This window comes from Nesoenas mayeri (genome assembly GCF_963082525.1).
Source record: "Nesoenas mayeri genome assembly, chromosome: 1".
NCBI classification, from domain to species: Eukaryota; Metazoa; Chordata; class Aves; order Columbiformes; family Columbidae; genus Nesoenas; species Nesoenas mayeri.
The window spans coordinates 87,266,699-87,279,246 of record NC_137541.1 but is presented as its reverse complement, the minus strand read 5'-3'; the positions used below and the strand labels follow the sequence as shown (position 1 = coordinate 87,279,246).

At 56.0% G+C, this 12,548-nt stretch overlaps 2 protein-coding genes across 2 annotated transcripts; both read left to right on the top strand.

Moving 5' to 3' along the window:
* Positions 1 to 3,711: 3,711 nt before the first annotated feature.
* Positions 3,712 to 5,565, top strand: LOC308043204 (C-type natriuretic peptide 2-like; the record flags this gene model as incomplete). Its single annotated transcript, XM_080349128.1, has 2 exons — positions 3,712 to 3,810; positions 5,293 to 5,565. The coding sequence occupies 2 exons, from the start codon at positions 3,712 to 3,714 to the stop codon at positions 5,563 to 5,565; spliced, it is 372 nt and encodes a 123-aa protein (XP_080205254.1).
* Positions 5,566 to 7,905: 2,340 nt separating this feature from the next.
* GAPDH (glyceraldehyde-3-phosphate dehydrogenase) lies at positions 7,906 to 11,831 on the top strand. Its single transcript, XM_080357268.1, has 12 exons — positions 7,906 to 7,930; positions 8,450 to 8,493; positions 9,061 to 9,160; positions 9,413 to 9,519; positions 9,598 to 9,688; positions 9,867 to 9,982; positions 10,067 to 10,148; positions 10,299 to 10,450; positions 10,579 to 10,657; positions 10,880 to 10,963; positions 11,091 to 11,188; positions 11,543 to 11,831. Exons 2-12 carry the CDS (start codon positions 8,471 to 8,473, stop codon positions 11,610 to 11,612), a joined length of 1,002 nt encoding a protein of 333 aa, XP_080213394.1. The 5' UTR covers positions 7,906 to 7,930; positions 8,450 to 8,470; the 3' UTR covers positions 11,613 to 11,831.
* Positions 11,832 to 12,548: the final 717 nt, after the last annotated feature.

Here is a 12,548-nt window from a genome sequence, read left to right as displayed (position 1 = left end):
TCTTGCAGCCACTACTGTAAACTAGCCAGATACCAATATAGACACACTCCCCAGCTCCAGAGCACCCTGGTGAGAACCGGAAAATCACATGAAATACAAAGGTCAGAAGCTATAGCAATATTGTCCCTCTTGCCTGTCCTCCCTGCTATAATACTCACTGAAGGCTACAGGAGACAGAGGCAGCAGCTTCGGCATTAACAGTAGATATGACGTGCAGTCATGCATACTGTACGTGATTCCCCCGCCACCACTCACAGGTATGTCACTCACAAATGAGAATGAAAAGAAAAAAGCATAAACGGACTTCTACGCAGGCTCAAGGCTTTACAAGTCTGCAATAAATCTTGCATATATAAAAGATAATATGTTGGTAATACTGCAGTTAAAGAGATATGAATGAGTGAATGGAGGAAAGAAGGTGGCCATAAAACTGTCTAAGTACCGGTTTACCCTCAGGCCATGCTTTTCCACTAGAAGCGGTTAAACTTTTTCCTTTGAGAGAGACACGCAGCCACCTTTCTGAGGCAGAAGGTTTGGCAGTCAATGACTGGGCTGATGTGGTAGCTCCTTCAGGGCATTGCAGCCTGTCTTCTGCTCTTTCCTGGGCCAGCACTGCCTGGTCAAGTGTGTGTGGAAGGTCAGTGAGTGGGGGTCTGCAGAAGGATGCAGCAAAAACTAAGAGGGGTTAAAACAGCTACACAGTGGCTGCTGCCTTAAGCAGCTGGTTGCTGCTCTTCTATTCCTGGCAAGCAACTATTTTGGTGGCTGCCATGATGACCAGGCTGAGAGAGTAACCCCACTCCCTCGCTTCTGAGGCAGTGGGATTGCTCAGTGCTGAGATCAGTGGAGTTTCCATTCTCTAAGGGACTGCCAGCCACAGGAGGCTCCAGGCTCCTACACATGGTGCTAGTGGAGTGACATGAGTATAGTTCTTGCTTCTGGAGCCTGCAACAACCATCAGCCCTTTGCATCACCACAGGCCAGGAGCTGTTCCCCCAGGCTACTTCACACAGGGTATTGCTCCTTGCCTTTGTAAGCAACAGCTTGTAAATATCTGTGATTCAACAGGAGACCACTTTTCTGGTGGTGTCGCAAGCTCTAGAATTGGTGTGCCAGCATCAGAGGGGGAAGGGTTTTTACAGAGGAAACTTGTTAGCACCAGACAGGAAAGAAGGACAATAATCTATTTGAGTCTGAGAAAACTGGGGCAACTGGGGACTCATCTGCCAAAGCCTTTTCACTCCACAGTCATTGCCAGGATGTATCAGAGCAACTATTCAGTTCTACTGCAGACCCAGCAAGGATCTGGGACACAGCAGCTGCAACTTCACAGCACCTGAGTCATTAAGCACCTGCAATTTATCCAGACTTTGCTGGATTTTCAAGAAAATTTGCAAATCTTCTGCAGACCCCAATGTTTCTTGCTTGGTATGGGACAATGATGACTCCTCCCCTCCTGCTAGCCTGAGGTTTTGCTGGACCCAAAGCAGGGACCTGTCACTTGAGAGCTCAGAGCCTGCCCATCCCTGCAGAGCTCAGTCTGTGTGCAAGTGGGCTGGAATTCAGGGAAGTTGCAAACACATTTCTGGCATTCTTCTTGCAGTATGGGGTACACCACATTTAAGGGACACCAGATCAAGCCACCACTACATTTCTTATAAAAAAAAAAAAAGTGTTGTTGCTTTGGTGCTTACCTTGCACTCAGGGACAAACTGACTCCCAGAACCAGTACATTCAACTTGAGATGCATCTGCCTGCAGCTGTCTTGTCAGGAGCATGAATACCCTGGCAGACTGACTCAGCTGCTTCTGGATGGTTGAATGTGACCAGAAAGTGCAGAACAACATCCTCTGAGACATCTTGCATGTGGGATGGACACGTGCTCACTTCCCATCCTCCTTCTCTTTCCCACCCCTCTGAAACGTTCACAAATGCAAAGCTCCATAACCTATCACATCCAGCACACGGAGGGGCTGGCTGTGCACACACATCCCGCACTCCATTTGTACACAGGCACTCCATCTGAAAGCCCACACGAACAGCACATCCCGTGACTCTCCAGCAGTCACCTGTGCTTTGTGGTTTAAAAAGCTGGTACCAAAGTAATCCCATTCCCCATGAAATGTGTCACTCAAGGCCATAAACCAGGGGAGTCTCTCCATTTGCTGGCATGCCCCAGAGAGCTGGCCCAGGTACAGGGGTGATGGGACTGCCAGGCAGGATCACCAGAGTATTGCCCTCAAACCAGCACCACCCCTGGGCTGCAGGTATCAGGTGGAACTAACATACTTGGGTAACCTTACCTCTCCTGCTTCCAGCATCAGTGCTCCATGCTGAAGACCCATGCCCTCTTTTCATGGACTGGATGTAAAATGGTTTGTAAAGCTTTCTGGCTTCTTAGGTAGGGAAGAAAGGGAGGAAGGGAGGAAAAGGAAGGAAGGAAGGAAAAGGAAAGAAGAAAAAGGAGGGAAGGCAGGAAGGCAGGAAGGAGCAAATATTTGACTGTGACTTTTGTTATTTCTGCAAAACACTTTTCTTCTTCTAATTTTCTTCTTTCCTCAAAAAACAAGCAAACAAACACACACCACACAAAACCAACCAACGAACCAACAGCAGGCAGCAGAACACTATCAAGTTTTGACCCAATTGCTTTGTGCAACAGTACTGAAGAAAGGGAAGTTTAAGGTGTTATTAAACTCACCCAGCACACTCACAACTAATTCTGTACTGGGGTACAATCCCTCCATTCCTCTCCCCTGACAAATTTTCCTGATTAGTTTCTGTCTTCACACCCAGGCTGACTTCTGCACCCTGGTCTCCAAACAGTGACCTCATTGCCTTGTTCAGCTGGTGAGAAACTACAGTAAAATGGGACAGGCAAACAAAGGTGGGGGAAACTAACGGCCAGAAGATTTAGGAGGAATGAATCTGCTCCTTGCCATCCCACTTCCATTGTGTGTCTGAGCTTGAGAAAGTGCAAGCTGAGCCTCGATGAGCTCTTTTCTGTGTCGGTTCCTCTGGAAACTCAGCCCAGCGCTCCAGATGGTGCCTCAGGACAACCAGCCTGCAAGTTATATGCCTGCCTAGTACTAGACCCACACTCCCACTGTGAATCCCATAGAGTTAGTGCTGGAATTCACACACCTTCTGCAGCGAGAGCTCTTCATTCCCAGGCCAACCAGCGCACCAAGATATAAATATGAAAAACAAAAGCCTGTATTGTCACAGAGCTGAATTTTTGTCAGCCAGCAGTGTGGCTACTGCTAGTTCATCCTCATGCTGATTAGAGGAATAGTGTTAACAGCACTCTGCCTACGAGGAGTATGTTCATTATCACTATAGAATGCAGCCTTCAATACCCTCCTTTGGGATGTGTTTCAAAGTGTCACCCTGTTCCTGACCCTGACAGATACCTCCAGGTCCTGGCCAGCAGCAGCTCAACTCACATTTATCTTCCAAGACACTCAGTAAACACCTTTGTGTCCCTTTTCTTTAGAGGAAGGGGTCTTGCTGAGCTCACCCTGAAATATATCACCCTAGACAAAAGGGCTGAAAGGTTAAGAAGCACCAGGGGGTGGTTCAGCAGAGAGCTGGGGGCCCAGTGCCTGCCAGAACCAACACTATAAAGGCAAAGAGGGGCTACAGACTGCATCTGGTCCAGATGCTGCAGGTTCTGCCTCGCCTCCCACAAGCCCTGGGATAAAAAAGAAGATGCTGAGGTTCCAGTCGTGGCCTTGCTCGCTTTTCCTCCTCTTAGTTCTGCTCTCTGCCGGAGTTCAGACTGTGTCCTTACCAGCACAGAGGCTACAGGTAGGAAGGACTGGGAGAGCACTGAGGGAGGTTTCAGGAGCAGCAGGGGCAATTTGGGAAGGTCATGGTGAAACCTAGAATAAGTGGGGGACCCAAATTCCAGCTACCGGAAGCTACTGTTTATTCTCACTGCTCCCTCACCTCCACTCCAACAGCTTCAGCTCTTGGATGACTGTGTCTTTATAACCCAGCTCCTAAGAAGCACCAGTATTACAAGGGAGCAGACACACAAAAGCTTTTTAGTGAGCTCTGGTCTGGGGCAGGCTGTCTGTAGGGCTCCCCATGTTGCCTGCAGAGGCTTTAATGGTGAAGAGACTAGTGCTATCTAACTCTGCCCTGTGTCAGCAGCCACCAGAAATTACGGTTGTCTCCCTCATCGTGTGCAGTGTTCTGGTTCTGATGTCTCAGAGGGCAGGCTCATCCTGCTAGGTCAGGATTTTCACTCCTAAGTCAGTACTACCCTCCAGTAGCCCCTCTTTAAGGCCAAGAGCCTGTCAGGATGCCAGCTAAGGGTTTCTTCACTTGGGTAAATCATTAACCCTCAGCAATTACAGCAAAAATATTTTGGCTTTCAAATCTATCAAGCTCTCTCTTACCCCAATCCTAACCTGAGCTCCAACACCTTGCTTTTATGTCATCCTGGGAAAGCTACAGGGAAGCAGTTAGGATGTGAACTAAAATCACAAGACTGATGCTGCTATGACTCACCACTTTCTACTCCTTGCTGAGGATGCCTGTGTCCGCTTCAATTAACTCGTTACCGGAAAGAGCTGCACAAAGGCATCTTCAGCCTTAGCTCAGCACCCACGTGAGGGACAGATGTGGAATGGCTATTGCAGGCTGCTTCCCCAGGCAGCCACACCATGCCTCTGCTGTGCCCAATGCACCCGCCGACCCTTGCCTCCCTACAGCCAGAGGCTGCCAGGGGTGTGTGACCAGCATGTGCCCACCTGCACAGATACCCTAGAGGATTCCCAGTAGATGGAGAGCCCCCCTTCCTCACACCTGCATCCTTAATGCTGCTGCTCCTGTATCCCACTCATCTTCAGAGGCAGGTATTTGGGTAGGTCTGTGCTTCCCACCACCCCTCTGGACAAACAGAAATGCCACACAGTAGCACACAGAGGTGCTCAGCATCAGCAAAAGGAGCAAGGACTGAAGTTTGTTACCTTTCACGTTTGAGGGGGTACGGTTTGACAAGACCATGGCAATCTGCACACAGGCAGAGGCTCATGGCAGCTGCCTCCCTGCGCTTTTGGACTGCAAAATCATTTCAGACTGCAGGAGCTGCTGGTCTAGCCATTCCCTCTGTCTGGATGCAACATCACGGACACAAAGCCTGTGTATTGGCACCATTTTATGTCCTGCCAGAGCCTGAGGGAAGGTGTAGGGCAGAGGAATACAAGGGGGTACAAAGCTTATCACCAGGAGCACAGGCAACTCTACTCTCACCCCTCTCTCCTCTCTATCCCGCTTTCCCAGATGCTCCTTTCCCAGTTGCTGCCCCTGGAGCCTGAGCCCACACCGGCTGAAGAGGACACGAAGGAGGGGTCCAGCTTTGGCCCTCAGTTGCTCTCCTCCACGCTCCCGTTCCTCCCGTCTGGGGCCAGAGCTGCCCGTCCCTCTCTCTGGCGCAAGACCCTCACCAGTCGCAAGTGGGCACTGCCTGGAGATTGGGCCTGGAAGGCCATACCCAGGGGCTGCTTTGGGCTGAAACTGGACCGGATCGGGACCTTCAGTGGTTTAGGGTGTTAGCTCTGGAGGGATTCTGAGGTGAGACAGCCAGCTGTGAGGGCTTGGCCAGGCGGGCAGCAAAGAACTAAGGGGAGATGTGAGAGCACGGATGGGGGGGAGTGACGCGGGAGCGAGCGTCGGGGTCAGAAGGGCAGGCTGTGGAGCCCCCACCTGCCTGCGGCCGGGGCGAAGGCTGGGACGCGGGACCCTACGTGCCAGCGGGGCCCGGCCGCGGTGCCAGAGCGGGCGGGCTGCACGCCGCTGGGCGGCTCACCGGCCCTGCTTCTCCGCCGCCGGAGGAGGATACCCAGGCGCCCGCAGGACCGGATTGAGAACCAGCACGGCGTGCCGGCGGCTGAAACCAGGAAGCTCCTGCCCCGAAGGAGCACGGCGGCGGCGGGGAAGCAGCGCGGCGCTACGAGGAGGAGCTGCCCGGCTCCGCGGCTGCCCCTAGGCCGCAGGACCCCTGCTCTGCCGGCAGCCCCCTGCGCCCTCGCCGTGAATGAGGACTCGCTTGCTAATTAAACGGAGCTGTACTAATTGCTGCGTGCGAGCTCGGCGACAGCGCCCCCGCGGGAGGCCATGGCTGACCCCAGGCCGGCGGGCTGTGCGGGGCCCAGGGGCTGGCAGCGAGGAGAGGCCGGACCCGGCGGCAGCGCCCGCCGCCCCCGGCCTGCAGGCGCTGGGCCATGTTGGGTACGCGCCGCCATTGCGGGTGGGCCGGGCGGCACGCGCGGCTGCAGCGCGGCGCTGCCGGGGCCGCGGGGGGGGCGGCGGGTGAGGGATCTACCGCGGGCCGGGGCAGAAGGGCCGCGTTGGCTCATCCCAGCCGCACTCTGCCCCCCGGGGCTGCGGTGTTTGCCGAGCAAACACAGGGGCCTCCTGTTTGCGCGGAAGCTGTCCCCAAGAGCCCCCCGCGGCGTGCTGCGGCTGGGGCACCACGAACCCCGGTATGGGCTTGCACCCCTTCAGCCCTGCACTGGACCGAGAGCCGTCATCCCCTGGCCTTTAAGAAAAGGTCGTAACCTCAGCTGGCGCTAAACTTAGACACCAGCCCCTCAGTGGCACCGGGAATAGCAGCGGTATAAGGAGAGTTGGGTTACGTTCAAGCTGTGTGACCCATCTCTGGACCCCCTTCCCAGTGCCCGTGTGGCTCCCCCAGCCAGCTCCTCCTTCCTCATCCTGGAGCCCAGCTCAGCTGGGGGGACAGGCCTGTACCCATCGCCCCCTGACAGCCTGGATCTGCATCCCCACCACTCCCACGCTTTCCTCTGGGACCCCCTCCCCAAGAGATGGAAGCTTTCCAGTGTGCTCTGTGCCTTGTGCCTAATACGGCTTTGTCCCAGCACACCTGGGCTGGCAAAGCCAGGGGGATGCAGCCTGGCGTGGCTCAGGGAGTGAGCGTGGCACGGGAGAGAGCAGGATGGGCAGCAGCAGCGGCCATACAGGGAGCGCTTCTTCCTCGCAGGTGGCCGGGGAAGGCGGGCCGAGGCGGCAGACGGGCAGGATTTCCGCCGTCACGTCCCGCGGGTAGCAGCAGTGCCGCAGTGCCTCATTAAGATGGTGCTCACGCTGCGGCGCGTGGCCTGCCGGGGAGGCAGCTGGGCCGCCGGCCCCACGCCCCAACCAAAGCACGCGTGGATAAATCCCCCCCAGGGGAGCCAAAGACAGGCAGGGAGTCTCCAGCCTGGGAGCAAGAGAGCTCCTAGCCAGCACCCACTGCCTCCTAGCGCTGGGGGAATAGGAGATGCTTGGGGAGCTGCTGCTCCCTCAGGGTGTCTCCAGCATCTCTGCAGCCCCTTTGCCCTTGATGCCATGCTGGGGGAACGGGTCGGACTGGGGAGGTGTGCAGGGCGCAGGCTGCAGCTGGGGGGGGTCTCTCCGTGAAACAGCACGCACCACTGCCCCGGTCGCTGGCGGCAGCCAGCCCCAAGAAGGCAGCCCCTCACCGGAATGGGAGCCTTTCCCGCCTCCCCGAACAGGGGCCCAGCCGCCCTTCCCTGTCCTGGGGACACCTCCCAGCCGCAGAGCGAGGACCCGGCGTCCTCCGGGACCAGAGCATCTTTCACCAGCACCACGATCACCCTCACCCCCTCGCCCAGGGGTGGCTCGGAGGGAACGTGCAGCGCTCCCCCCGCCCCGCGGGGACCTTTGCGGACCTCCCCTACCCGGCGCGGGGCCTTTGTTCGAAGGGGGGGTCGCTCGGGGGGACCGAGGCAGCCGCACCCGCAGCGCGGGCGCACGTAGCCCGGCCCGGCCCTCGCGCTGCCATTCGGCGCCGGCCCGGCGGGGCGGGCCCCAGACCTTCCCTGCGCGGCTATAAAGGGCGATGAAGCGCCGCTGCGCCACCTTCTCACTGCGCGCCGGGGCGGCTTAGAGGCAGCAGGTAACGGGCGGGGGAAGCAGACGCGCGGGGGCGGAGAGAGGGGCTGGGGAGGACCCCCACCACACAGCAGCCCCCACCATCGCCCACCCGGGGCTGGCGCCGCGGGGGTGGGCCGGGCTGGAAGGGGGTGCGGCGGGCGGCAGCCCCCGGGCGGAGCGGCGCCGCGTGGCGGCGGGGCCTGCGGGCACAAAGGCGTTGCGACGCGGAGCGCCGTAAGATGGAGGCGGCGTGGGGCGACTGAGGGGGCGATGGGGCGTTGAGGGGGAGACACACACACACACAGACCGCCTTGAGGGGGCGGGGGTGGGTAGGCGTCGCGGGTGGGGGGGAAGATCGCCCCGGGCGGGGGGCGGTTCGGAGCGCGTCCACCTCTCCCCCCCCTTTCCCCCCGGCGGTGGGCGAGCCGTTAACGGTGCGTGGGGCGGGGATGCGAGGCGCGGCTGCCGCGGGCGGTGGCCGGTGACCCGCCCCCCCGCCCATCCACGCCCTGGGCGCCTCACCGGCGGTCTGTGCCCGCAGGAACATCCCGAAGAAGCAAAGATGGTGAAAGTCGGAGTCAACGGGTGAGCGCCGGCGCTGGGCTGCCACAGCGGGAGGCGCGGGGGGGGGCAAGGTCGCTTCAAGGGCGGGACGGGCGGGTGGGGGATCTGTATGCCCCCAGATCTTTCTCAGTGGTCGCCCCCATGCCGGGCTGAGGGGCCGGGGCAGGGCGGACTGCTGAGTCACTTCCCCCTGCAGATTCGGGGTGACTCACCCCGGAAGCGCTGCTGTTCCCCTCTTGCTCTGGCCCTCCTCGGGGGTCTCTGCACCCCTCCGGCGGGTTGCGGCCCCCCACCAAAAGGTCACCGGGTGGATCGTGTGTCAGCAGTGGCCCGGGGGATGTGACCTTCTCCCGCCGGGCTGAGGAGTAACCAGATCCCCAGGGCCCTCAGTAAATTTAGCTTGACCTTTCCGGTGCAGGGTCACTCTTAATCTTTAACTGAGGTACCTCGGCCTTTGAACACGGCTGCTGGGCTCCCTCCCAACCCCCTGGGCAGGGAGCGGTGGATGCTCCAGAGGGGAAGACAGAAGGACCTGCCCAGGCTAGCAGGTTCTCTGTTGCTCCTCCTCACCCATGTGTCTCTCCCCAGATTTGGCCGCATCGGCCGCCTGGTCACTCGGGCTGCTATTCTCTCTGGCAAAGTCCAAGTGGTGGCCATCAACGATCCCTTCATTGATCTGAACTACATGGTGAGTTGCCTTACAGTGCCCCCTTGGGGCCTCTCCAAGTAGGTCTCCTCTGGCTCTGTTCTAGTAGCTTCTGAGGAAAAACAGGTATGAGATGGAGGCACAGGGATGAGAGGTTCAGCAGAACCAAGTATAGTGCAGCAGTTGGACAAGGTCACTGAGGAGGTGGGGAGCTGGGACTGGGTGTAGGTAGAACAAGGGTTGGAGAGATGGCAACTGGGGTGACTGATCTTCCTCTCTCCCTCTCATTGTTAGGTTTACATGTTCAAATATGACTCTACTCATGGTCACTTCCGGGGCACTGTCAAGGCCGAGAATGGGAAACTCGTGATTAATGGGAATGCTATCACCATCTTCCAGGAGTAAGTATCTCTTTGCCCCTTTGGAGGATGAAAGCAGGCTTCTTACAGAGCAGCTCTTACAGTTTTGTCCTTCTGCAGGCGTGATCCCACCAACATAAAGTGGGCAGATGCTGGTGCTGAATATGTTGTGGAGTCCACTGGTGTCTTTACCACCATGGAGAAGGCTGGGGTGAGTATGCTACAGTGGCACACAGGAGAAGGGACCACTGCTCCTGTCTGTGAGGTGCATCATCATGTACAGAGTTGCTCAAGCTGGGAAAGAGATGGGGCTGTGAGGGAGAACAGCTTGTCTGAAAAAGCGAGCTGTTGAATGGATTCTGAGTTAATTTAATCTTCTGTTTTTCCAGGCTCACCTGAAGGGTGGTGCTAAGCGTGTTATCATCTCTGCCCCCTCAGCTGATGCTCCCATGTTTGTGATGGGTGTCAACCATGAAAAGTATGACAAGTCCCTGAAAATTGTCAGGTAGGAAGAAAGGAAGATGTGGGGGTCTCATATCACCTCTGTAGATGCCTCTGGCTGATGAGCCTTCCTCTTTCTCTTCCACAGCAATGCCTCTTGCACTACTAACTGCCTGGCGCCCTTGGCCAAGGTCATCCATGACAACTTCGGCATCGTGGAGGGTCTTATGGTAGGTCTGGAACTTCCTGCTCAAGAGGGGCCCATGTGAGAGGAGAAGCATTTTTATTTCCTTTGTCCCTTGGAGTGGGGGGAAGGTGCTTGGGATGCTTCTTCTGGAGAGTATTGGCTACATTCTTACGCCAGTGCTCTCTTCCTGCAGACCACTGTCCATGCTATCACAGCCACACAGAAGACAGTGGATGGGCCCTCTGGGAAGCTGTGGAGGGATGGCAGAGGTGCTGCCCAGAACATTATTCCAGCATCTACTGGAGCTGCTAAGGCTGTGGGAAAAGTCATCCCTGAGCTCAATGGGTGAGTGGTGTCCCTTCTTGGGTGTCAGGGTAGCCAGTGCCTGGCCAGCTCTGACCTGTTCCCAGCAGAATGGAGGGCTGGCAGAGGGGTGCTGGATGCTGTTCCGTGCTGACTCATGTCTTGTACAGGAAACTTACTGGAATGGCTTTCCGTGTGCCAACCCCCAATGTCTCTGTTGTGGACCTGACCTGCCGTCTGGAAAAACCAGTAAGTGTTACAAACAAGACCCAACAGCCTCCAGATCTGCCCCTGCTTCCTCTAAACTCTTTTCACCTGGAATTGCCCTCTCTGTATTTATCTCTTCCCTAAGAAGATTTGATCTTGGTGAAAATAGCACCTGCCATGGTGCTCCCATGTGTCTCCTCCCCTTCCCCGGCAGACATTTTATGTGACTTGGCATCTGACCATCTTAAATTTGTTTCTGCTTAGGCCAAGTATGATGACATTAAGAGGGTAGTGAAGGCTGCTGCTGATGGGCCCCTGAAGGGCATCCTGGCATACACAGAGGACCAGGTAGGTAACTCATAGTCTCTTGGCCTGTGGCTAGTGTTGCTTACCTTTTTTTTTTTCCTGATGGTAGCAGCTTTGTATCCTGATTTCTGGATCAACCATATGTATTACAATTTCCTCTCTGTTCCAGGTTGTCTCATGTGACTTCAACGGTGACAGCCATTCCTCCACCTTTGATGCCGGTGCTGGCATTGCACTGAATGACCACTTTGTCAAGCTGGTTTCCTGGTAGGCACTGCCTTGAGGGTAGTTGGGGAGGCTGACACAGACAAGTTACAGACTTGTATTCTGTTCATCACTGTCAGCTGGCCATATGGGGTGATACATAGACCCCTGCTAAGCAGGGTGGCTCCAACACTTAACAGTCTTTTGTGGAGCAAGATTGCTTTTTATCTGAAGTTACTGTAGCCTTGTCCTTACCCTACTGGAGGGCATATGGGGTGCTTACAGCTTTCTTTACTGGAAGTGGATGGGAAGTTGCCTAGTTCAGTTGTGTGGGATGGGGCAGAGGAGCAGGAACAATTGAAGAAGGAGATGCAAGAAATGGGTCAGTCCTGACAGCACTTCTCTTTCTGTCTGCAGGTACGATAATGAGTATGGATACAGCAACCGTGTTGTGGACTTGATGGTCCACATGGCATCCAAGGAGTGAGCCGAGCACACAGCCCCCCCTGCTGCCTAGGGAAGCAGGACTCTCCTTTGTTGGAGCCCCTGCCCTTCTTCACCACCGCTTAGCTCTGCATCCTGCAGTGAGAGGCCAGTTCTGTTCCCTTGTCTCCCCCACTCCTCCAACTTCTCCCCGAGCCTGGGGGAGGTGGAGAGGCTGATAGAAACTGATCTGTTTGTGTACCACCTTACATCAATAAAAGTGATCACCATCTGAAATGCCTTATCTGTCAGTGGGAAATGGGAGAAAGCGGGAGATAACAAGCAAATGTAGGTGCCTGTTTAAGATGGGCTCTGCCAACCTGGCTGCAGCTGCCGGGCCAGGTCTTCTAAGCAGTGGCACATGGACACGGGCTGTGAACACAGGCGCCAGAGACATGGGAAATGCTGTAGGAGCTATTAGGACAGCTGGGGTCATCACGCACAGGCATGGCACAGCCCTGGACACCTGACTTGCAGGAGCAGTGAGTGCCTGTCTTTGGGCTGCAGTGAGCAGAGCTGTGGCATGCAGACTGTTCCAGATGCAGGAAGCAAGATTCCTGCCCGTGAGCCAAATTAAGGTGTGGTGTAGGGCTGCACTTGAAAGACTACTGCATGGTGAGATCGAAAGCAGCTCTGCTGCTCCATCTGCCTGGTGGCTCTCTGGATTTGTTTGTCTGATGTAGGTGGAATGAAGTGCCAAGCAGCTGACTTCTTTTGCATTTGGTTTGGCAAAGGGGCACAAGAAACTAATTATTTCTTCTCATTCCCCTGCCTTAGCATGAATGTTACAAGGAGGATTTTTCATTTGCTTTTACCTCTTGGAATGAATCAACTTGCCCCAGAGGAAATGGCTGCCTAGGGACGTGTGGGAGGCCAGTGTTAGCATGGTGGTAGCTGGTCTTAATTCTGGATTAATCCTCTGCAGAAGGAGGGGCCGTTG